General features: G+C 39.1%; 2 protein-coding genes across 3 annotated transcripts in view; both read left to right on the forward strand.

Annotated features, from left to right (window-relative positions):
- Window positions 1-7895, forward strand: part of stac (SH3 and cysteine rich domain) — a 37287-nt gene extending 29392 nt beyond the window's left edge. For both annotated transcript variants that reach the window (XM_053335605.1, XM_053335606.1), the window contains 3 exons: window positions 2812-2863; window positions 3544-3681; window positions 6397-7895. In XM_053335605.1, the coding sequence (XP_053191580.1) occupies window positions 2812-2863; window positions 3544-3681; window positions 6397-6495 (289 nt within the window). In that variant the 3' untranslated portion in view covers window positions 6496-7895. The remainder of the gene's footprint in view (window positions 1-2811; window positions 2864-3543; window positions 3682-6396) is intronic.
- A 12817-nt stretch (window positions 7896-20712) lies between these two features.
- nkl.4 (NK-lysin tandem duplicate 4) lies at window positions 20713-22665 on the forward strand. The gene is made up of 5 exons (XM_053335419.1): window positions 20713-20812; window positions 20903-21003; window positions 21639-21716; window positions 21794-21948; window positions 22370-22665. Exons 1-5 carry the CDS (start codon window positions 20764-20766, stop codon window positions 22461-22463), a joined length of 477 nt encoding a protein of 158 aa, XP_053191394.1. The 5' UTR covers window positions 20713-20763; the 3' UTR covers window positions 22464-22665.
- Window positions 22666-23816: the final 1151 nt, after the last annotated feature.

Consider the following 23816-nt stretch of genomic DNA (forward strand, 5'->3'; position numbering starts at 1 on the left):
AGGTCAGAGAGGTATGGGGGGGGCGAGGTAGTGGATGGCCTTGAAAGTGTGGAGCAGGATTTTAAAGTCTATGCGAAATTTGACAGTAAGACTGTAGTGATATGATTGATGGATGGAGTTCTGGAGACAATATGAGCAGCTGAGTTCTTGACCAGTTGGAGCTTATGGATGGACTTGTGGGGGAGACCGAAGAGGAGGGAGTTACAGTACTCTAGGCGCGATGTGACTAGTGTGGACCAGGATGGCAGCGCTGTTGGAAGTGAGGGAAGGACAGAGGCGGTTAATATTGCGAAGATGGACGTAGGCTGAAGGGGTAACACTATTAATGTGGGTCTGGAATGACAAAAAACTGTAAAGGATGACACCAAGGCTCTTACTTAACCTAAGTGGAGGGGGAAACAGAGGAGTTGTCAATGCAAAGACATCACACATGCAGAGCATAAAGTAGCATGTAGTATTTATTATAGAAAGAAGTGTCACTAAGAGCAAACGACTGCTGCTCTACTGCTTTCTGTGGTCAAACCCTAATCAGTGTTTTGGCTGTAATTGAAAACACTTGTTGTATCGTCACTAATTGGGTCATCACCCATACGTTTGCTTTCAGCAGCAGCTGTTTTTTCTGTGATAAAGCTCTAAAAAACACACTGTACACTACTCAACACCAATGGGCAAAGTTAGCAACTAGCTGGTGAACATACTGGAGCATTTAGCAGTTAAAGAGCCAGACACTTCCCTCAGGACTTGAAGGGGACTAAAACCCAAGAAGTAAATATTGGGCTTACAGTCATCAGGTGGAGAGAAACACAACTCCAAATACTTAATGATGTTGCTGTGTAATGTTAAGCAGCAACTTAAAAGGTGATTATATGTAAGCATTGTGTGTATTTTTTCCATTGCCCCCAAGTGGAGGTTTAACTATTTCACTGTCAGCCTGTACTTTATCTGATGTGCATGAAAACAATAATTTAAAGCAGCCACAGTTGCATTCGTCCAGCCTGTGTAACTGTATCCATTATAATCTGAAACTCAGGCTACATATTTTTAATATAGCCTTACCCATGATTGATGGTGCATCATCTACAACATACTTTCAAATGGGCCCTCAAGAAAGAGACCATTCATTATGAACAGTCCTTCAGCCTAAGTACCCATTTGTTCCTGGTTCTGCACAGAAATCCTCTGAGGATATGAAAGTGTGCTTGTTCTCCCTCTTTCTTCTCACCATACACACACACACACACACACACACACACACAAACACTCACACTCATGGGTCCTTCCTCTCTCTTTGGTTGAGAAAAACTTAAATCGTCAAGCTTCATTTGAAATTCATTGACTTCTTCTGGAGGACTCCCTGTCCACTAATACCTCACCAAAGGAGATTTTTTTTTGTCTTATTGAAGCCTCTGTTTTTTATCTCGGGGTCTCGCTGCAGACAGTAATCAATACATGACACAGTAATACAAAAAACACAAGATTAGGGGAAAACAGAATCCCTAATCAAAAGGTTCAATTTTCATTTTAAGTAAGAAAATCAGGTTTGTGATTCGTTTCAGTTGCCGCCACATGCTTTGATTACATGATTACTTGCAACTATGTGGTGATTGTAATGATAATGAATGTTGCAATTTTAAAATACAGATTCAGAGGATCCGCTGTTCGGTTAATTTTTCGTTGTATAATGTCCAACAATTTCACTAGGCCCTTTTCTCACTTTCCTGGATTTCCATAATTAACTTGATTTTACTCATATGGTAAATTTCCTGTTCTTCTGAATGGAAAACTCTGTCTTCATCACCTTACAACATGTGAAGACGTTGGATGCCGTGCTGTTCTCACGTATAAACAATGTTTTATGAGTCATGCCGATCAAACAACAGCCAGTTTTGTAACTGAATCACAAGAGAGAAGACAAAGGGAAATTACGTGAACTAACATTTTGCTCAACCGTGCTGTTCCTTTTGATTTTTTATTGGTCAAATTTAGCTGACGGCTTTGGACAGATGCTAGTAATTACAGCACATGAGGCAATGGGGTACAATGATTCATGCATTCCCTGAATAAAGAAGAAGTACTCACAACAAACAGGATTAAAGTGTATCACATGTCATTTAAAACTGAGAAAAATGGCAAACAAACACCTTCTTTTCTGCTTGAATATACAGTACATGTGCTCCTGTCATTGTCATCTGGGAATTTCTAATAACAACTTTTAGATGTCAGATTCACTCTTACTTTTTTACAAACTGAGCAAAGAGGACAACTACCACAAAGACCCAGACCCTGAAAGCCCATGTTTTATTGTGTGGTAGAATTTGATTTATTGCAAATTTGTTTGTAAATATGAACAACTAAATTACAGTGTTAAAGGAATAGCTTTCTGTAAAGTTTGGCAGAAAAAATTGATACCACTCTCATGTTTGTCCTTTAAATATTAAGCTACAGCCAGGAGACTGTTAGCTTAGCTTTGCATAGACAAGACTGGAAACAGGGGGAAACAGGGCTGGCTCTGTCCAAAGGTAAGAAAATCCACCTACTGTATCAGCACCTCTAAAACTCACTAATTATGTTCACATTATACACATTATACAGTATCCTTGTTTGTCTATCTTCTCTTCTAACTCATAGGAAGAGGGTATATTTCCAAATATGTTAAAACTCCTCCTTAAAGGAGGTCTTGTAGATGGGCACTCAATAACTCCTCACTAACTGTGTTAACCTTATTACCACAAACAGGGGCTGAAAGTTCATTTTCGCCCCAAAAATGTAACTTTCTGAGTGGTTTCTGCTATGTTTTGTTCTACATTGCAGAGTGGGAGACAGAATCTTACTGGCTGACGACTCCAATGATGACTGGTGGAAGGTAAGAATGAGATCAACGTTACACTTAAGTAATGGTATGATCTTATTTAAAAATGAACTGGTTTTGTGAGTGCCATTCCCCTTAAAAAGTGCTGAAGTCAAAGATCACGTTTGCATGCTGGCTCATCGGCCATTTTGCAGGTAACTTTGCAGGTTCTCTACAAAGACAGAAAATAAGAAATGGATTGATAAATTAGAAGTAGTTGAGCTATAAATTATAGGGGTGAAGCAACAGGCCACCTCAGGACAGAAAAGCTTGACAGATAAATTAGGGAGACAAAAGAGCCAAAACGTGACTGCGTGAGCGGTAGCCTGCTGCCATCAGACCATTCGACCATGAAGAAACTCATCACACATTTTAACACTGTTGTTGTTCTCTGAGGCCTGTAGAGACATCTGGCCTAATTGATCCTTTGTACAATGGACGCTTTAACAAGTCAACAGATAAACATTATCACCTGCTTAAACTGCATTGTATATGATGACACATACGGTGTATCTTTAATGTCTATATTTCAGGTATACTTTATATTTGAATATAATTTTGTTCTATAACCAATCACCACTTGTTTTTTAAAGGATTTAATCCAATCATTTATAAAGTTGTAATCCTCTTATGTGCTGTGCAGCTCTTCCATGTGTCAGCTATTTTCTTTTTCTGTTCATTCTTTTTTTTTCTAGGGGGTAATTGAGGACAGGATCGGTTTCTTCCCAGCAGCCTTTGCTCATCAGGTGCGGGCTGGGGACCAAGTGTTCAGGTGTAACAGGACGTTCATTGGTTGTAAGGAACAAGGCCAGATCACCTTGAAGGAGGGACAGGTACTAAAGGATCACAAGCTTTATGATGACGATGATAGTTATAAGAAAACAATAGAAAGTCTGGTGTTCCCATGCCATTTTAAGTGAGGTTTGCACATGTAGTGATTGGTCTGTCTCGCTGTCAATCAACATTAACAGCCGCAGTTCTTGTTTGTAACCCCTCCTTGTGACTTGTGTCCCACTTTCCTTAAAGGAGAAGAAACTGTTAAGAGTTCTGTTGTTGTCAGGTGTTGCTGATTTCACATAATATGCTGGGTAAGCATATCCGAACTAAATGATCCCACTTTGTTATTCATGAGTAGTCTGTTTTAATATCTGTATGGAGACAGCACAAATCTGTTAGTATTTCTTCTTTTCGTTATTGGTGATTAATTCTGAATGACACATTTTTGGGTATTGACCTCTATACAGCTGGTGTTTGGGCATCTTTTTTAGGTATTGAGATGCACAACAAATTGTAAGATGCCACTATGTGTTATATCGTTATGATGTTATTTTTGATGTCTCAGGTTTTCGTTTGTTCAAAAATGAGATAGTGTAGAGTTGGATGGGTGGTAACAGCCAGGGTCATTGTTTGCCACAGTGTAGTTTTTGATACTACCACTGGGGGGCACCAAAGTGAGACATTTTAACACATTCACAGTAAAGGAATGCATGTTGTAAAGAACATGAAAATGCTATGACCATTCAGTGATAAAATAGAAAAAAAAAATACATTTTCACCACCAACTCCTAAAACTGGATTGACTACACTGAGTCATTGTCATCATTGAGAGAGTCTGTAGCTTTTAGTTGTGAAGCTCCATTCACTGTTGAAAGCACTGTTGTCAGCTCAGTCATAAAGTATCAAACTTCCTGGTTTAACACCTGCTGACAGATAGTGAAAACCTTAGAAATAATCATGTGACAATTCTATTGTCAGTGACTTTGAATTCTGCAACTTCACTGAACGAAATTAAATATGGACTCTAGCATAAAAGTTTCTGCTTGTTAAACCACAAAGACAAAACAGTTTTGATCTGAAGTATGTTGCTGTCATCATGGGTTGGTGAAGCAATGACCTTTATCACAGGCATTAAAATTCCCATGTTAAACCTGTTTCACACCTTAGTCATTAAAGACGTCAGATTCACATTATCCTTGAGTCATATTATTACCCTCCTGCAAGTAACTGCCATGTCACATCTAAACCTCGGGCACCCCTCCTTCACATAGGTTAAGCCCAACTGGAGTTGCTGACATAGGACCTTTCTCAGAAGTTACCATTAAATCAGCAATTTGGCATAATAGCTGTACTTAAGTCAGGCCCCCGTTTTCCCACAATGCTTTCCGGGGTATGTTCGGACTCAGAGCAGGCTTAAAGTAAGCAACCCCCAGTGGAGATGAAACCACTGAACACAAGAACAGTCCGTGACCTGTTGCCTTTCTTTTCCAGTCACACACACCCAGGGGAAGATATTGCTGGGTCGTTAGAGCAAGCACGCAAACACAATGTGCTCTGGTCCCTTATGAGGGTCAATGGTGGAGCAGTTTAGACTTATTGATGATCATCAACCTTTTTTTCCCCCTTCCCTAGCTGTAAAGCACCCTGATTATTTTGGGATAAGACATTCAAATCAAACTTACTGTTGTACCTTTTGTACAAGTTAGTGAAGTTAAAATTGCTCAACAAGTGACTGACAAGCTAAGAATAAGAAAACTGGATTACTAATAAACAGAAACAGCGTTTGAAAGTTAGTATCAAGGTTTGATCACATTACTAGTCTTCAATATTACTAGTTATAAATTATGAATAAAACACGTTATAGTATCTATAATGGTCAAAAATTATGTGGACACCCATAAATGATTGTTTAACATATCATTGAGCATTAAGGTGGCTGAGTACTCCTTCAGACATGTTTTTAATTTAGTGGAAATGACCAATAAACCCCCTACCCCCACACCTTTCTGACAGCACATAAGAGGGGGCTGTGCATGGCTATTTCTGTTACTGAAACAAGAAGTCTTCACGCCCACTTCATGTAGTGACTGGCCAGCTGTGCAGAGGTGAGAGATGAGCCAGAGTTTCAACTTCTCACTCTAGCTTACATTTTTCATTTATAACACAGATATTTACAACACTTTTCATGTGAACAAACAAATACAACATTATGACTGCCTTTGAAAGCTGTCTTAAAATATAGCAGTTATCCCCTCTGAGGGAAATTATGGTATGAACTTGTACAAATGCTTGTATTTAAACAATATGTTGTCTCCACTGTCCCCCTCCTCTCTCTGTGACAGTCGGCTTTTCATTCCGCCTTCGGGAGAAGCAAACAACTATAAACACATTTCCGATGTGGTCAGGACAACATGTCTTAACCCTTTATGGGACGGTTTTCCTGAAGGTTTTAGCCTCAAAGGTTCAAAAGCATTCAGCTACAAGAGTGACGGTAACGTTTGGCACTGATGTTGGGAAATGAGTTCTGGCTGTAGTCAGTGTTCCAGTTTATCGTAATGGTATTGGATGGGGTTGAGTTCAGGCAAGTCAAATTGTTCCACACCAAACCCACAAAACAACGTTTGAGGACTGTCATGTTTAAATAGGAAAGGACGTTCAGAAAACTGTTTCTCTTCATTTGAACTGAGGAGACGAACCTGCACAATAGCGTGAGAGTAGAAACACAGAACAGTAAGAGTCTCTTAATTTCCACATTTCTCTTCTTTTGCCAGATTTGTGTGAGCAGTGAGGGGGAACACAGTGGCTTCATAAGAGTGGCGAGCGGAAAGAAGAGAGGCTTTGTGCCCTGTGACGTTCTGGAAGTCATCTGAGAGAAACACTCAGAGACATGAAGAGAGATAGACAGAAAGAAACCGAGAGCGAGAAAGGGGATGTAGGATACGCCGCCTGGAGGTCAGATGAGGACAAACACTGAACCTACAAAATGGCTACGAGACAGCAGAAATTGGAGCTTTGCCTTCAAGAAACGATGCTGCTTTTGTCAGTGAGGACTCCGCTTTGTTTGCAGGTCAGAGTCTCAGAACCTTCCTCACTCCCTCTCAGCGCAAATAGAGAGATGCTGAGATGACAGGGTGTTTCTTGTTTGCAAGGAGATTAGATTATCACTGGATTTGTTTCAAGTCATAGAACCATTGTGTGTTTTTTTTCCCCTCTTAGTTTTATTCTGCTACAAGCTGTTCTGAAAGCTGCCTAAGCAAAGGCAACAAACACTTCTTACAGAGATTATTTTTCAAGGTTTCAGTACATACAATGGCATGCCTCTTACAGATAGTATAGTTTTCTTATGCTTAACATTGTGAGTCTTTTAACACAAAGTCGTCAGCACAGATTATTTTTGATGACATAATTCCTTGTCAGAAACTGATGCACTATAATGGATTTGAACCAAGAGCACATACAATGAAGTAAGAACATTGCTTTACTTCCTTTAGAGTGTCAAATCTCCCCTGAAGGTTTCCATATTGTTCTTATAAAGGGAGAGAAACAGGGGAGTGCATCAGGTGCAACCAAAAGATGTGGGGGAGTATTTTCAGAGGAATTCCACACAATCAAAGACTTTAGAAATTCTCACTGATAATATCTGACATTTACTCTCTTGGCTCATAGTGTCTTGCTAATTGCAATCCAGCATTTTACTTAATGATGATGGTCACATAAAATATGCTATACAATACTCAATTCAAATCAAAATTACTTAAACTTAACTTTTAAATACTTATTATTTAACAACTTTAACAGTTTTCATTGCAGCAGAATCTACTGGATGTGTCTTTTAAGATATGTCCTAAAAGTAGTTTTTTTCATTGATTTCTTCATTGATTTGATTTTCTCTGTTTTTGTTTTGTTTTTATCAAATATGTCCTGGCTTCAATGCTATAAAACAGAAGAGATGTTTTATCATTTATAATGATCAAAGCTAATGTGATGTCCTGAACATGCCCTGTGACCACATGATGGTGCCTGTAAGACAATGATAAGAAAATGATACATTTCTAGTTAGCCTGTTAATTGTAAATGTGATCACTCTTGTGTGGCTTTTTCTCTTTCTCTGCACAGACTGCTCTGAGCAGCAGTGGAGTGCATTTACCACAAGGTGTTCCATCATCGTAGATATAGTATGTCTCTCAAAAGGTTGTTCTGTACTGAAACTCGGCTCTATTGAATGTCCAAGAACAATATATTGTACATACTGTACGTACATGATTAAAATTCCTTCTTTATCACAATAACCAAAATGTGTGTGATGGTTTTTTGGCATTTCTTGTCTTGTTCCAAAAAGGAAACAGGTATCTATTAAAATGTGTTATTTAAAAACATATACATTATGCATAATATTTCACACTTGCATCACAGTCTAGCATACAGCCTACACTTCCTCGTCCTTTATGAAACTGATGTTGGACTCTCCATGAATTTGAACAATTTTCTGTAAGTCATAAAGAATACAGTAACATGCAATGATCATTCAAGGATTTCAAACTTCACTGTGATCATTGCACTTTATATTTATATCTAGGCAAGGTATCATGAATACATTAAGAGAACCCTGATGGCAGAAAGACTCAAAAGAGAAGATTACACATCTCCAAAACATAAAACCTTACGCACAATGACATGCAGCATCTTTTATGAGGGTATTTTTTTATTTTAAGTGGTTGAAAAGTTATGAACAGTAGTTTTTAACCTAATTTTTCACTAACAACACCACAAACTATGTCAAAGGTTATAATTAAAAATGTAAGATTAAGATTTTGTTGTGTCATGGATTTTGCTTGCTGAGTCTGCAGCCTGAGCAGCCCAAGCCTTTAAAACTTTAAACTTGTTGTTTCTGTGAATACAGGCTGCCCGCTCATCCCTGTCCACCTCACAGTTCACTGAGTCTTCCTGATCCACCTCATTTGATCTACTTACCATCTGACCAGGCAATCTGCACACCATCACCATGGGGAGAGGCTGTTTCACTGCCAACTCTTCATCAGGTCCATTAAGCAGCTGTTCACATGCTTAAACTGTGGTTGGGGCTAAAATCTAACTATGGAATTTGACACAATCACAGACACTATGCTATGTCAGCTTTTCACCATTTTCCTGTTTTGTGTCTGTGTGTAATGACACACACCAGGCCATCACCACCAGCAGGTCTCAGACACCTGAGTCCAGCACCCTCTGTTGATCTTATGAATGTAACTGCAGCATCTGATCATTGGCTGTAGCAGTGTGGAAAGTAGATGGGAGGTCAGGGGGAGCTTGGGAGGAGGTTTCAGGTGGAGCTCCCCTGGAAACATGATTTGTGAAATTTTTGGGGGTTGGGTTCACTAAAATATTGACAATGTGCTATTTTGCCATGCATTTCTATTTTTCTGTATCTTCAGCACCATGGATCATGTACAAAATTATTATCCAGCGAAACAGCCCCTAAACTAGTGAAGAGCAAATATGTGAAACGAGTCATTCTGAGACAAACTGACAAACTGACGTGTTTTCACACCATCAACACAGTTGATGGTGTGAAAACTAAAAACAGAAAGGAAAAGAAAAACAATTCACAAAATATCTGTGAAAAAACTGACAAGGTGATGCATGGTGACGTTGCATTGCTGACATCCGACACTATGCAAACCATGGCATGTTTTGACATTCAAATAATTTATTCATCAATATTAGATTTTCAGGATGTATGGATTTGGAGACAAATCCTAACTTGCGAAATTTCCAACTCATTTTATAGCACCATGTGATTTGAAACTGCTTTTTTATTGTGGGCAGAATTGTACAAATACTTTGTGCTCTCAAGCTTATCTGAGCTCTGTCAAACCTACAAACTGTCTCCACAGTTGTGGTTAAGTAACACTGAATTCATGCTTTGTCAGGTTGTTTGCAGGATATGTTGAAACTTTCAAACTGGCCACTTCACATAACATAGAACATAGGCCTTTGAAGTGCATGTGGTCTCAGCTGCACATGATCACATTACCACAAATCCTTCCACATTTTTCAACTAAATTGTAGTTCAAGAATAATGTGGAAAACGTGCTTCGTATTATCTGACTGATGGAAGTTTCAGGTTTTTGCAAGTCATTTATTTCTAGAAATGTATAAGGAGTACACTTATTTGCAGAAATGTAAAGTGTACATGTTTCATAGAAAAACAATACAACATAAACAAATATAAAAAAAAGCTCTTTTTGGGAAGAAGATATATCAAAGCCAGTCAACCTAACAGTCAACAAAATGTTTAATGCTAAAGGAGCCTCATGTGCAGCATGCTTCTACCCATAGTTACAAAAATGGCGTGGCGTGGCGTGGCTTTGCTGGGGTGGGGTGGTGGGGGCGGGGGTGATAGACTAGAGGAAGCTATCTGCAAGGAGATTACTTTAGAGATGAACTGAATGACGCCCAAGGTGGCTGTGTGTCTGTAAACTTTAGAGTGCGTAAGGAAATAACAAGTCCCTATCTGTAGATCCTACAGATAATGTACAACAGCCAAAGAGTATGCAGTAAGTGCACCAAAGTTTTCTGCTGCAGTTGTGTCAATTGCTTCACTTTGAACGTGTGCTAACTGCATTTTTAGTTTCCCAAAAAAAGAGAGAGGTAGGATCTGGACATGATTATAGGTATGTAAAGGGCTGTCCACACTACGAACAATAGCCCAACTATAGATAATGATGTGAGCGTCCACACTTATTAACTACAACGTCCTACAAACAGCGGTGTCAAGCACGCGCTTCGTGCTCTGGCTAATGAAAATAGATAGATTACTGATGATGATGATGATAATGGTGTTTGTTGTATAGAAACATAAACAATAAAACCAGGCGGGTTCACTGGCGGTTGCTGATTAGATGTGTGGATCAGAAGTATTCTGGAACACTAGTTCGGTAGAGCAGCAGATGTCGAAACGCAATGTGAAAAAGCGCACAGATGAGCAGCTTTTATTGAGCTGTGGCAGAGACACAGTATTAGCCTAAAAGATTCACTAACTGTGTTGTTTCTCCACAGTGGTAGGTACTTAGTCCAACAGTACAGGTTTCATAAAATACTTATGGAAGAAATTGTTTTTTTATTCCACATCAAAGTCAAGGGAAAATGCCTTATGTTTGTGTATGTGAGGAACTTTGTAATGAGATTACTCCAAAAGTATGCAGTAAAAGTACTTGATAATACTTTCATGAATAGTACAGGAGGTACTTAGTACTTAAAAGGGTAAATATTACTTAGCATTTATGTTATTGGTATTGTTAATTAGTTGAAATTAAGATAATGGTTACCTCTTTCATATTACATTTTTTTTTTAAAAACTCAGTCAAATTGTAAAGCAAGAAGTGTCTATATTTCATATAACATGCTTTCTCAAAAAAGTTCAAACATGCAAGGGGTGAACATTCCTTTTCATTTAATTTAACATGACTCACATAGATAACGGCTTATGAAGCACAAACATAACATATCATTAGAACAGAATACCTGTAACAGCACACGGTATGGCTGAAATACAACCAACAACAAAAGAGTAAGGGGGATTGGGATGGGGGGCTTGGTAGTCCATATTAGACCACATTTGCATTTCACTACACATTCTTTGTGTGTGACAAACATGAACAGAACATGTCCTCAAAAAATGTTAACCAGGCAACAGAACATGGGTGGGGTAACTTTGTGGTCTGTCTGTCTTCCTCTTTCTGATATTTGGCATGCTGTAAGCAAACAAGTGCTTACACTGCCTATTATCATGCAACTTATTATCATCTCTTGCTCGATGGCGAGCGCCTGGTGGCCGGGCCTTCGCCCATGGGGCCCGGCCGGGCACAGTCCGAAGAAGCGACATGGGACCTTCCTCCCACAGACTCACCACCAGTGGAAGGGGCCAAAGGGGTCGGGTATGCTGTGAGCTGGGCGACAGCCGAAGGCGGGGACCTTGGTGGTCCGATCCTCAGCTCTAGGGACGTAGAACGACACCTCTCTGATGGGGAAGGAGCCTGAGCTGGTGCGCGAGGTTGAGAAGTTCCAGCTAGATATAGTCGGCCTAACCTCGACCCACAGCAAGGGCACTGGAACCAGTCTTCTCGAGGGTTGGACTCTCTTCCACTCTGGAGTTACCACTGGTGAGAGGCGCCGGGTAAGGGTGGCAATAATTCTTGCCCCCCGGCTTGGTGCCTGTATGTTGAAGTTTACCCCGGTAGACGAGAGGGTAGCCTCCCTCCGCCTTTGGGTGGGGGGACGGATCCTGACTGTTGTTTGTGCCTATGGTCCAAACAGCAGCTCAGAGTATCCACCCTTTTTGGACTCCTTGGAGGGGGTGCTGGAAAGCACTGCCTCTGGGGATTCTCTCGTTCTGCTGGGGGATGCTCACGTTGGCAGTGACAGTGAGACCTGGAGGGGTGTGATTGGGAGGAATGGCCGGGGGGTCGCGAAAGTTTTGGTTGATTAGACATTTTTATTATATTCCCCCTCGCAATTTTTTCCACAAATTGAAATGTCTTTAAATACACATTAACATGAATCCAACACACTGTAGTGAACAGATAAATGGAGGCAGAAGACGTCTTTCAATCAGCAATGAACACATTCAGCGACACACAGGAGCTCTTTCAAGCTGGGCACCGGTTCATTCACAACACCTGTCCCGTCAACGAGGAGGACCCAACCCTATCGCTGCTGTGCCAATCATGAGACTGTACCTTGCACAACTTTAAAATAAAAACATGAATATGAACCTGTGTATTACAGACATCCCAGTTCCGGGAGTTTCCCGCATATTGATAGTGGCTCCCTGACGCCCGCAAATGAGATCCAATCTCCCGGAATCTGGAGCGAGAGAGAGCGCGAATTAGAGAGTGGGTCTGTTCAAAACCTCATACTTGTTTCCTACTACTTGTACTAACTCTGATGTCATTTGAATTATGTAGTGTGTTTCAACTGTGTAGTATGCAATTTAGAGTATGCGAGAAGTTCCCGGATGGTTTACTAGATTCGCCAGAAATGCAGAGTATGCATCAAGAGCTGACTACTCACACTCAAATTACCCAAGATGTACATAACTTCTGAAAAAACCCCAAAATACAACCACTTTATTAGACCAATCTACCCCCACCACACCCCACCCACCTGGACCAGCACCGATCGCAAGCCCCCCCACCCCGGACCGACACCAAGTGTAATGGACCTCCCTGAAATGACTTTTTGCAGGTTGGGATGTCTGGTATTATTTGAATATCAGTTTGGGGGTCCTTGGCCTGGAAAACGTTGAAGACCCCTGGCTAACCTGAACCCGTTCAGAGTTAATATACCGGTCTGTTCAGTTCAGTTAAGCAAATCATTACCGGACCATTATTAACCTGACACACTGTCTCAGGTGTTTTTTGATTGTGTCTCAAATAAAAGTAGCTTAATTGAGAAAGTTTTGGAGTCAATCATATAAACCAGTCTTTAATATAAAAGCGTTTTTCCCAGCATGACATCCCCCAAAATAGACTGCACCTACACCGCTGTGATCTCTACACCGTTTTTACGGTAAAATATAGTTTAATTTAAAGTCTATTCAATATTATAATAACTACATTTTTAAAAAAGTACAGATAAAAAACTACATTCTTTCATGTTTGTTACTTTTAAAAGGTGAATATATATATATATATATATATATATATATATATATATCAGTGACGTGCGGTGAGGTTCATGTCTGGTGAGGCACTGACTTCATCACAATCAGATTTACAAACATATGAACCCTACAGAGTAGCTTATTCACCATTTGATTGGCAGCAGTTAACAGGTTATGTTTAAAATCTCATATCAGCTTTCTTTACACATACAAACTGTAGCACACAAAAAAACACATTTAATTTAAAAAACGTTATTATGGTCTTACCTTTACTTACTTTACTTGCCGACTAGCTCACTGTAGTTGTAGCATAGACTGTATGAGTTGTAGTTTACTGTCACTTATTCTGCAGCTAATGAGTCGTAATAAGAATCACTGGGATCAGGAGCGCCCCCTGCCATGAGGCCGGAGAACTGCGTGCCTCACTTAGTGACTTTTTGCAGCCGTTTTATGCTGCTCAGCACACGAAACACGCTACAAACACTGTACATTATATCATCAGCTAAACTATGGAAATTTAGTTCATATAGTAAAAGTGTTTGAACATGTTAATAGCGACATACAGAGAGACAGCTGTACAGCTGTACTGTCTCACTGCATAGCATGCCAGCGCAGTAAACCCAGTCATTGCGCAATCCATGGTGAGGCTCGCCCCGCTGCTGCCTCACCGCGCGTCTCTTTTCACTGTTTGATCAGTACATGTGAACATTCAGCGATTTTGAATTAAAAATAATCCGAAACTGGTAAAGTTAGATAGAAAATAACGTTATAGTGCAAATCACTGGACAAATATAACCATTTATTATTTTTTTCATTTTTAAGTCTTTTTCCATGATAACAGGTGAGGCACGGCCTCACCTGCCTCCCCTGACCGCACGTCACTGATATATATATATTATAGGTTTAGAGCTCTGAGGCTTAGAGAGAGAGCGAGAGAAGGTCAGTTCTCAAAAATTCAGCAAAACTACAGTAATTTTCCACCTGGGTGGAAAAGGTCAACCCAGGTCCGAAAAGTAGATTGTACAACCAGGACAATGCACTTTTAGGGTTTAGCTCTCAAAGGGAACAGAAGACACAATCAACATCTGTACATCTGCTCTCTGTATTGGTAACCATGCTATCACCTTCAATTTGACAGTGTCTGATAAGTCACATGTGCTTTTACTCAGAACAAACAGAAACAGAGATTTTGACAACATTGGTCTGAATTATTTGATGTAAGTGTGTGCCATGCTTAATGAGCTCACATCGGATGCTGCATTTTACACCATGCACCTTTCATTTAAAAAAAGTGATGTGATATGTGTATTGCAGGGGTAGTTTGCAGCTGTACAGAGCAGTATAAAAAGCCACAGATCTGATGGAACAGTGATAATGACCATGACCTCAGCCATCAGCATCGCTCTTCTCCTGCTCTCTGCAAGTAAGAAAGTAATATTATTTCCCTCATGTTGCTTTTATTTTAATTTAAGTACCTTTGTGTGATATAACTCATTTTTCTTTTAGCTGTTGTAAAGTCATGGAAGTCTCTGGAAGACCAAGCTGAAGCAATGGGGGATGTTTCACAGTTTGAAGAGTCTATACAGGAAACTAACCATCATGCAGAAATGGTGAGAAACTATAACACTCTTTAAAACCTTAAGACCTCTGTTTTTTATTTAGCCATGTTGAGTCATTATGCTACTGTTTTGACTTTTGTTTGATGTAAACCAAAATCATTTTATAATGCAGGAAGGGTGCTTCCGAAAGTCAAAACCAAGCTCAGACTGTAGAGCCTGCAAGTTCATCATCAGTGATGTACAGAAGAAGCTGGGCAGTAATACATCAAAGGTAATTAATGCAGCAGGTTAATATCTTATGAATCTGACTGAAGCAAACTAATTCAAAATATGAACTCTCATTTGGATCTTATGTTCATGTTAAGTCATGTTCATGTTATGCCATAATCAGAGTGTTAAAATGGTCTCATTGATTTTGTCATAGTTTAGGTTTTTGGCTGAAAATGTTTAGAATAATAACATATTTTTATAATCTTGTGATATAATGGACATGTCCATGTCTTTGGAACATCTATTAATCATTCATATGACAATCTGAATGAGTGTCAGAAAGATATAACATAATATTGAGGGGTAACAGTTTGGGAACCATTGCATTACTTGTTTGTTTTTGGTTTTTTTACTTTGAGAGATTGTGGTTGTAAAGAAATTGTGTCTGTGCACATTTAAATTTTTTGGTGCAGCAATATAGGAAGTGGTGTGTTAGGAGAGAGTAAATGTGGTTCGTACATGCCAGAAACCCTGTATAATTAACATTATATAGTGCAGTGGGATGAAAATAGCACCCCAATGTACTATATAATGTTAATTATACAGGGTGGGAAAATGACAACTGTGTTGGGGGAAACTAACAAAAAAGGGCAAGATGGGGCCCTTAATCTATAGTAAATAACAATGTATATACAAGGCTCATCTAAATCCCAATAAATATGAGTGTGTAACCTCTTAAACAATTGATGAATAATACAGGTACATAACATAACCAGACCAGAACAGATTTGAGTCAAGGCCACTGTTTACTGTGTTTGGATTACTAATGAGAATTCCGACATCCATTCTAAGATACAACCCTAAAACGGTTTTATCCAAACAAAAACATATCAGAAATGTGTTATCACTGTGTCTGTACAATGTCAGCCCTAAAAAAACAGGGCTCACGGTTACAGCTATTTGTTGACCCCTAATATATGTTATTTTATAAATGGAAATATTTGGATGTTGTTATGAACAAAACCATACTAAATTAGACTGAAGTCCCCTTCTAATGAATGTATCATTTAAGAAATCACACAAAAAGTGTTTCTTGTCAAATGTTCTATATGTTTTTTTATTGCAGGAAGAAATCAAGGTACTGCTGAAAGGAATTTGCAGTGATGCAGTGATGCTGAGAACGGCCTGCTACCAAATCCTGAAAAATTCCAAAGACAAATTAAATGATGCAATAGCCAAAGGTGGGACTCCTGAGAGCATATGTGCTGAACTGAAATACTGCTGAAATAGATACTAAATACAGTATAATGCATCTGCCACACAATGAATGTTTCAGCTGTTTGATTTTGATTATACAAGTCCAGTGTACGTGATGTCTTGTCCTTGTATTTTCAATAAAGAGTCTGTGACTGACTTTTCTCTCTCCTTACAAACCTGATAAGTAGTATGAGGGACATTACTGTATGAATGTGTACAAATGCTACAAATCTATGTGCATTTATACCCAAACAGACATGGCAGGAAATGCAGTGCTTCTCTTAAATACAGGAACATAATATTAAGACAGACAAACATGACCTTTTATGAACACAGCCCACTATAATTTCTGACTTTTCATTTGATTAAGAATACTTCAAAGGTGGGAAGCCAACTGTCTTTGTCTCCATAGTAATGGTTGATGAGGCTCATGGGTAATGCAGCCAGTTGAACACTGACAAAAAAGACTTGTATATATTTAAAACTGATTACTTTACCATTATCCCATCATATTGTTGCGTTATCAAGGACACTTTCATGTTTTTCATTTTGGAAAATGTTAACCTTAACACGAGAACTGACAGTGAGGAAAATGCTTCCGGGCAGCGGGTCCTCCGGTCGGCAATGGGTTTTTTTTCCCAGTATGGCAAAGCCATGACCCACCATGCCCTGCCTCTAGTTGCCTTACCCTGATATTCTTACCCTAACTGTAACCAATCTCACAATACAGTTTCTGTGCTCATAACTGCCAACTGATGGAAAAAACATGCTGCAGACATGAAAGATACTACCAATTGAAATACATTAGCTTGAAAGTTGTGCAGAGTGTCGCGAAAAAAATGGAAAATTCATGTACTCCATGTACACGAATCTACATAGATAAAATTTTGAGAGTTGCCAGTTGGGCCCCATAGTTTTTAGCAAATGTAACTAAAGTGGGAGTAAATGGTTTGTTGGGGAATTTCCAGGATGATGCTCTTGTGAGTATTTCCATTAGCTGCATTTCAAGCATGTGATGCTCCTTTATGTATGTATTTAAATTCACCTGTGCCAAGTAAGACGTTCTGGCAATATGGAAATCATACTTGCAAACAGTTAAAATGGAGAAAAGTCGACTCAACCTTTGTGTTGTGTGTACCACACTGAGCATGGAGAAAAGAAAGAAAAGCAAAGGGTTGTCTGGGGATTTCAGAACTAAAATTGTGGAAAAACATGGATAATCTCTAAGCAACAAGTCCATCTCCAGTGTCCACTGTGTGCAACATCAAGAAGTCTCCGGCTCATGGCACTGTAGCCAACCTCCTTGGATGTGGATGGAAGAGAAAAATTGATGAAAGATTGCAACGAAGGATTGTGGATATGTGGATAAAGAACCTTGATCAGACAGCGAACATCTACAGACATAGGGTACAACAGCCATTTGAACGAAAAGGGACCCAGGAGGACACCACTGCTGACACAAAGGCATAAAAAAGTCAGACTGGAGTTTGCCAAAACTTATGGGACAAAGTCAAAATCCTTCTGGAACAACATCCTGTTGACAGATGGGACCAAAAGGCTTGTTGGTAAACAATTTTGGTAACAATTTTCTGGGAGAAGTGGTGCATCATCTGACAGAAGTGCAGGGGTGCCAATACTTTTGGCCATCAACTTCAGGCTACTGATGTGGTAACTAAAAAAAAAACAACAACAAAAACAAAACTTACTCTTCTTTGCTTGCTAAAACTTTAAAAACATTCATCACTGAAATACTTTTCACTTTGAAATACACTTTATCAATAAAGTGCTGTGGGTGAGGTTTTATACTACATAATGTGATGATTTAACAACTATTTTTGCTTCTAAGCCATTTGTTCACAGCCTAACTAAAACATCCTCAACTCAAACTCACATTACTGTATTTCATCAAGAGCTTTCAGCTACATCTTATCAGTGGATGGAGATGGAGATAGCAACGTTGACAACAGAATCATCTCCATGACAACGCTAACAAATTGATAAATGAGATGATGGTTGAAATTGCTTGAGAAAAAACTGGTAAGACGTCATTGTTTCAGACCTTCAGAGCACATAAAAGAGCAAAACATTGATGAATGGGATGTAATGAAATGCGTTGTCACTCAAAGCTTTGATCACAGTAAAACCAAAAGTAACTCTTTCAGCTGAGGGGAAGCTGCTGTGCAGTTCACAAAGAAATGTGAAGCCCTATTCTCAACTCTCATCAATATTCTGAAACCACCTGATGTTCTACCACCCCACTTACTCACAGTTGCACAGTGTGATACCTTCATGACCTTCTTCAATGCCAAAATAAAATATCCACCAGACACTGACTGCTACAAATAACTCTGCATCCTCTCTGCACTCTTGGCCTACATCTTCCTTCAGCTCTCCGCTCACCAGCTTCATACTGCCAACTGTCTCCAAAATAACTGGTCTCATTCATAAATCCAAGTCATCTACCTGCCAGTTAGACCCCCTAACTACCAACCTGGTCAAAATCTGCCTACCTGCCCTGTCCATGTTAATAACTGACATCATTCATTCCTCACTGACTTCTGGTGTTGTACCATCATCACTAAAGACTGCTGCAATAACACCAACACTCAAGAAACATGGTGCCGATTCAAATGACTTGAACAACTTCCGTCCCATCTCAAACTTGCCATTTCTCTCCAAAATACTAGAAAGAACGGTTGCAGCTCAGGTCCACACCCATCTGTCTGACAACAACCTCTATGAACAATTTCAGTCTGGTTTCCGTCCCCTCCACAGCACTGAGACAGCCCTAGTGAAAATCACAAACGACCTCCTGATGGCATCTGACACTGGACATCTCTCCATTCTGGTTCTCCTCGACCTGAGCGAAGCTTTCGACACCGTTTCTCATGACATCCTCCTGGATAGATTAGCCTCCATTGGAATCACTGACATCCCTCTGGCTTGGTTCACATCATATCACTCTGGCCGCATACAGTTTGTTTAAATCAAGAACCTGAGATCCGGCTCCTCTCTGGTCTCTAGTGGTGTTCCCCAGGGCTCTGTCCTTGGCCCCCTCCTGTTCATTATTTATCGTCTGCCTCTTGGTCACATTCTCAGGAAATTTGACATACAATTCCACTGTTATGCTGATGATACCCAACTCTATCTTTCCACTAAGCCTACTTCCACTCTGCCACCCACAGCTTTATCCGACTGCTTACTGGAAATTAAATCATGGCTCTCAATCAATTTTCTTAAACTCAACGGCGAAAAAACTGAGGTCCTCCTCATCGGTACCAGATCAACCTTAGCAAAACTCAACACTTTCTCCATGTCCATCAACAATTCCACTGTTCCTCCATCCCCTCAGGTAAAGAGCCTGGGTGTCATCCTGGACAGCACACTATCTTTCGAAGCCCACATCAATAACGTTACTCTGTCTGCATACTTCCATCTACGTAACATCAATCGTCTCTGTCCCTCACTTTCACCAACCTGTACCGCTATCCTGGTAAACACCCTGATCACATCCCGTCTGGACTACTGTAACTCTCTCCTCTTTGGTCTTCTGTGGAAATCTCTCCACAAACTCCAACTGGTACAGAACGCAGCCGCTCGTATCATAACCAGAACTCCCTCTATTGAACACATCACTCCTGCCCTGCAGCAACTTAACTGGCTCCCTATCAAATCCCGCCTTGACTTAAAGATTCTACTCCTCACGTTCAAGATCCTTCACAACCTGGCACCATCATATCTCTCTGACCTTATTCACATTTACACACCTTCCCGAACTCTCCAATCCTCCTCTGCCAACCAGCTCTTTGCCCCATCTGCCAACTTAACCACCATGGGGTCAAGAGCCTTCAGCCAATCTGCCCCCCGCCTATTGAACTCTCTTTGCACTAAATGTTATCTGATTTATATTGTTTGATGTACTGTTGTTGTGTTATTGTTGTGCCTTGTAAGGTGACCTTGAGTGCTTTGAAAGGCGCCTTTAAATAAAATGCATTATTATTATTAAAGCATCAAAGCATCATTCTTCTGTATTTGAAAGGAATACAGCTGCTTAGTGACATTTTAATCTTTTAACAGACATATCAGGAAATATAATGATAATAACTGCAGTATTACTTGTGATTTTCATTAAATGTGAAGCATTGTGATACAAACACTGTTGTTCTGTTATTTTCTTTTATGCCATTAACTGATATGCGTAAGAGTTGCAAATGGAAAATATGACGAAGTGTGACTTAAAGTGTGAAGGTTTTATTTGTGTGAAGTGTTGGTGGTCTTGACAGAACCATGTGAAATGTTTGCATTGTGGTCTGTTTATAAATGTGGTGTGAATTTCCGTCTCTAGAGACTTAAAAGACTGTTTCTGTGTCATCAGTCAGTCAATCTCCCTCCACTTAGTATAAGAGCATCTCTGTCATACATTCTGAGACCACTGCTCACTATCAGCAATGGAAACGTCCTCCGTCCTCCTTGTGTGCATCCTGGTGGCATGTTCAGGTTTGCTGTTGTGTACCGCATGCTTTCAATTTTTAATTGTGTTCATCATGTAAAGTGTGTTTAAAGATTCTCTGTTTTGTCCTATCACAGTTTGGACAGTCCATGGACGATCCTTCACGGTCAACATTGATGATGAGGAGCAGGTGGACCTGGGCGTGGATGTGAATGTTGATGTGGAAGTCTCCGCACAGGTGGGCAAGTTGATGCGGCTGCTGTAAAGAATTTAGGTTGCGCTTGCATTGTCAAATGTTCATCATCAAATAATAAATAAGAAAATATTACAAAGTGCCACTTGCTTATTTGCTGTATCTCTGTAGACTAAATATGCCTGACCTTGCCTTTGGGTCTGACACCAAACAAATATTTAAACTTCTAATCCAGCAAAAACCCAACCTGACTAATTGAAGCTTTGAGATAGACTGCAGTTCACACCTAAACTACTCATGGGGGAAAAGGTGAACACTTTTTTTAGTAAGGACACACTATAAGGTGGTTATTAATTAATGTAAGTACTTGTATAAAGACATGTTTTACATCATACCAATATGATATTATATTGTTAATCACTAGTTGCACCAGTTATGGAGGTTTCACAGGAGGATTTAAACTGACAAATACACTAACTGATATTTTAAAATTCCCCCATATGTGCTTACAACTTCATTAGCGTGTTATAAACCATTTATTCATTGTTTACATAATGCTTAAGAATGCTCATATTCTGTGGTATTCAACATTTTTCCATCACATTAAGTGTGATTTTTAGGACTCATGAATTTGCTATTAGTAGTATAGTATTAAAATCATCTGTCACTTTCATATGTAGCTTCCAGGTGTATGCTGGGCGTGCAAGTGGGCTCTAAACAAGGTCAAGAAGATGGCCGGTAATAACGCCACTGTGGAGGTAAAATGTCCAGTAGACTGATGGCATGGTAGTTGGTGCATCTTTGAAGGAGCAGTAATGTGATTTTTCTTTTACAGAAATATAAATCAAAGTTACATTCCGTCTGCGATCAAATTGGCCTCTTAAAACGTTTGTGCAAGAAATTTGTGACGAAACACCTCGGAGAATTAGTTGAGGAGCTCACCACCACGGATGATGTGACGACCATCTGTGTCAACACCAAAGCCTGCAAGTGAGTCAACATCTGACCAATGTGCTGTTTAACACACCAAATTACATATTTTCAAATTTGGCCATTTGACCTTTAATTACAGCTCCACAAAATCCACTGTGGTAGAAAGTTACTAATTTACACAGATACTGTATTTAAAATTAAAAATTAAAAATTAAAAATTAAAAATTAAAAATTAAAAATTAAAAATTAAAAATTAAAAATTAAAAAAATTAGCACCACACTGACCAAATATTCAAAATTTAAGTATCACTTATGCATGAAAATCACAATAATAACAATCTTATAACATGTATTAAAGTATACTATGCCTTTACAAAAGTAGTAGTACAAAAAAAAGTGGTAGTACAAAAGCACTTCTTCCATCACTGATACTTGATTATTTTGATCTTTTTTTGTTCATCTGATGTGTTATCTTTAGGCCAAAGGAGTTGCTGGACCTGACCATTCAACAGGATGATGAAGATCAAAAACTTGAAATTGATGTGTATCTTCCACATCCTATGCATGGATGATGGTTTGAGAGTTATGATTACAATATCTCTGGCTAAAAAGCAAATCATGAAGGATTTCTAAAGATCTTTCAGTTTTCTCCTTTTCACTGCATTAACTTTCTATTGCATTATTTTCTTTTACCTTTTATCACTTTGCAATGCCTGTAATGTTGATTCCCATTTCTATATCAGTTCATATTTTATATCAATAAATGTTTGCATTTCAAAAATTGTTTCTGAGTAATTTTGTCTGGACAAATGTCAGTTTGGAATTATATAATAATAATAATAATAATAATAATAATTAAAGCTGCAAGCAGTGATGACCGGCCCAAGCTCCCCCGCCCCGCCACGACTGAGTGAGACATGCCGCGACGCATCTTCAAGGTCTTGAGATGACACAGATAATAATAATAATAATATTAAACTTAATTTAAATAGCAGTTTTCTATACAAAGCTACAAAGTGCTTAACAGAAAAGAAATAATTAATGAATCACTTTAAACTAATAAAAACAAATAGAGATAATAATCTTGGCAAATACAATTCAGATATCATACTGAGCTGCTCAGCGCTCGGGCCCTAATAATAAAACATTGGGGAATAAAATGAATTTATATAAAAATAATTGTTAAGAGAGGGTTAATAAAACACAGCAACAAACATTCATAAAAGCTGTCTGATAAAACATTGACTTAAAATTGAACATCCACTTAGTGAAATTAACTCTTTCACTAAAGTTGATTTTTAGTCACCAAACAATGACTGTGTGAATGACATCATTGAGAAAGGACAAGTCTGATCAGTAATATCATGCACTTCAGTCAAACACAATATTAATAGCATGACTACAGAACTGACACACCACATCAGCTTTTGCTAAGCAAAACCACAAAACGGATGGTGTTTGAGGTTAAGCTTCTCAGAAACCATTCAAGTCTGAATTTGAATTTACAGACAACAAATTGCAACTGCAAAATGCATTCAGCACTTTCAACGATGCAAATAACATTTAACTCTATCACTAATTCAAACAAAATGTATCTGTTTTTTATGGCATCAGTTTGTGTATGTTATTTTTAATTAATACATTTAAAATTGGGCCAACGAAATATTAGAGTGTTACCTTTTCTTTGGTAGCGACTTTTGTTCTGGTCAGGAAGTACTTGTCTACCACATACAGCCTGCCCCCATCCTCAGCAAAGATAAATCTGAGTGGTTTGGGTGCACAATAGCATTAATTATTAGGTCTGCTGTAAATACTCACTACTAAAGCACCAAACATTAAATAGAAATTCCAAACAAATGCCCAACCATTTGAGTAATGTGTGCTAAAAACTACAGTGCTCAGCTGTTTGGATGTCAAAGCACATC

Source organism: Scomber japonicus, chromosome 16, assembly GCF_027409825.1.
Source record: "Scomber japonicus isolate fScoJap1 chromosome 16, fScoJap1.pri, whole genome shotgun sequence".
NCBI lineage: Eukaryota > Metazoa > Chordata > Actinopteri > Scombriformes > Scombridae > Scomber > Scomber japonicus.

Coding starts and splice junctions, on each gene's coding strand:
- nkl.4 (XM_053335419.1), top strand. CDS start 20,764: ATGGAAACGTCCTCCGTCCTCCTTGTGTGCATCCTGGTGGCATGTTCA. Junction 20,813..20,902: donor CATCCTGGTGGCATGTTCAG/GTTTGCTGTTGT, acceptor GTCCTATCACAG/TTTGGACAGTCCATGGACGA. Junction 21,717..21,793: donor GTAATAACGCCACTGTGGAG/GTAAAATGTCCA, acceptor TTTCTTTTACAG/AAATATAAATCAAAGTTACA.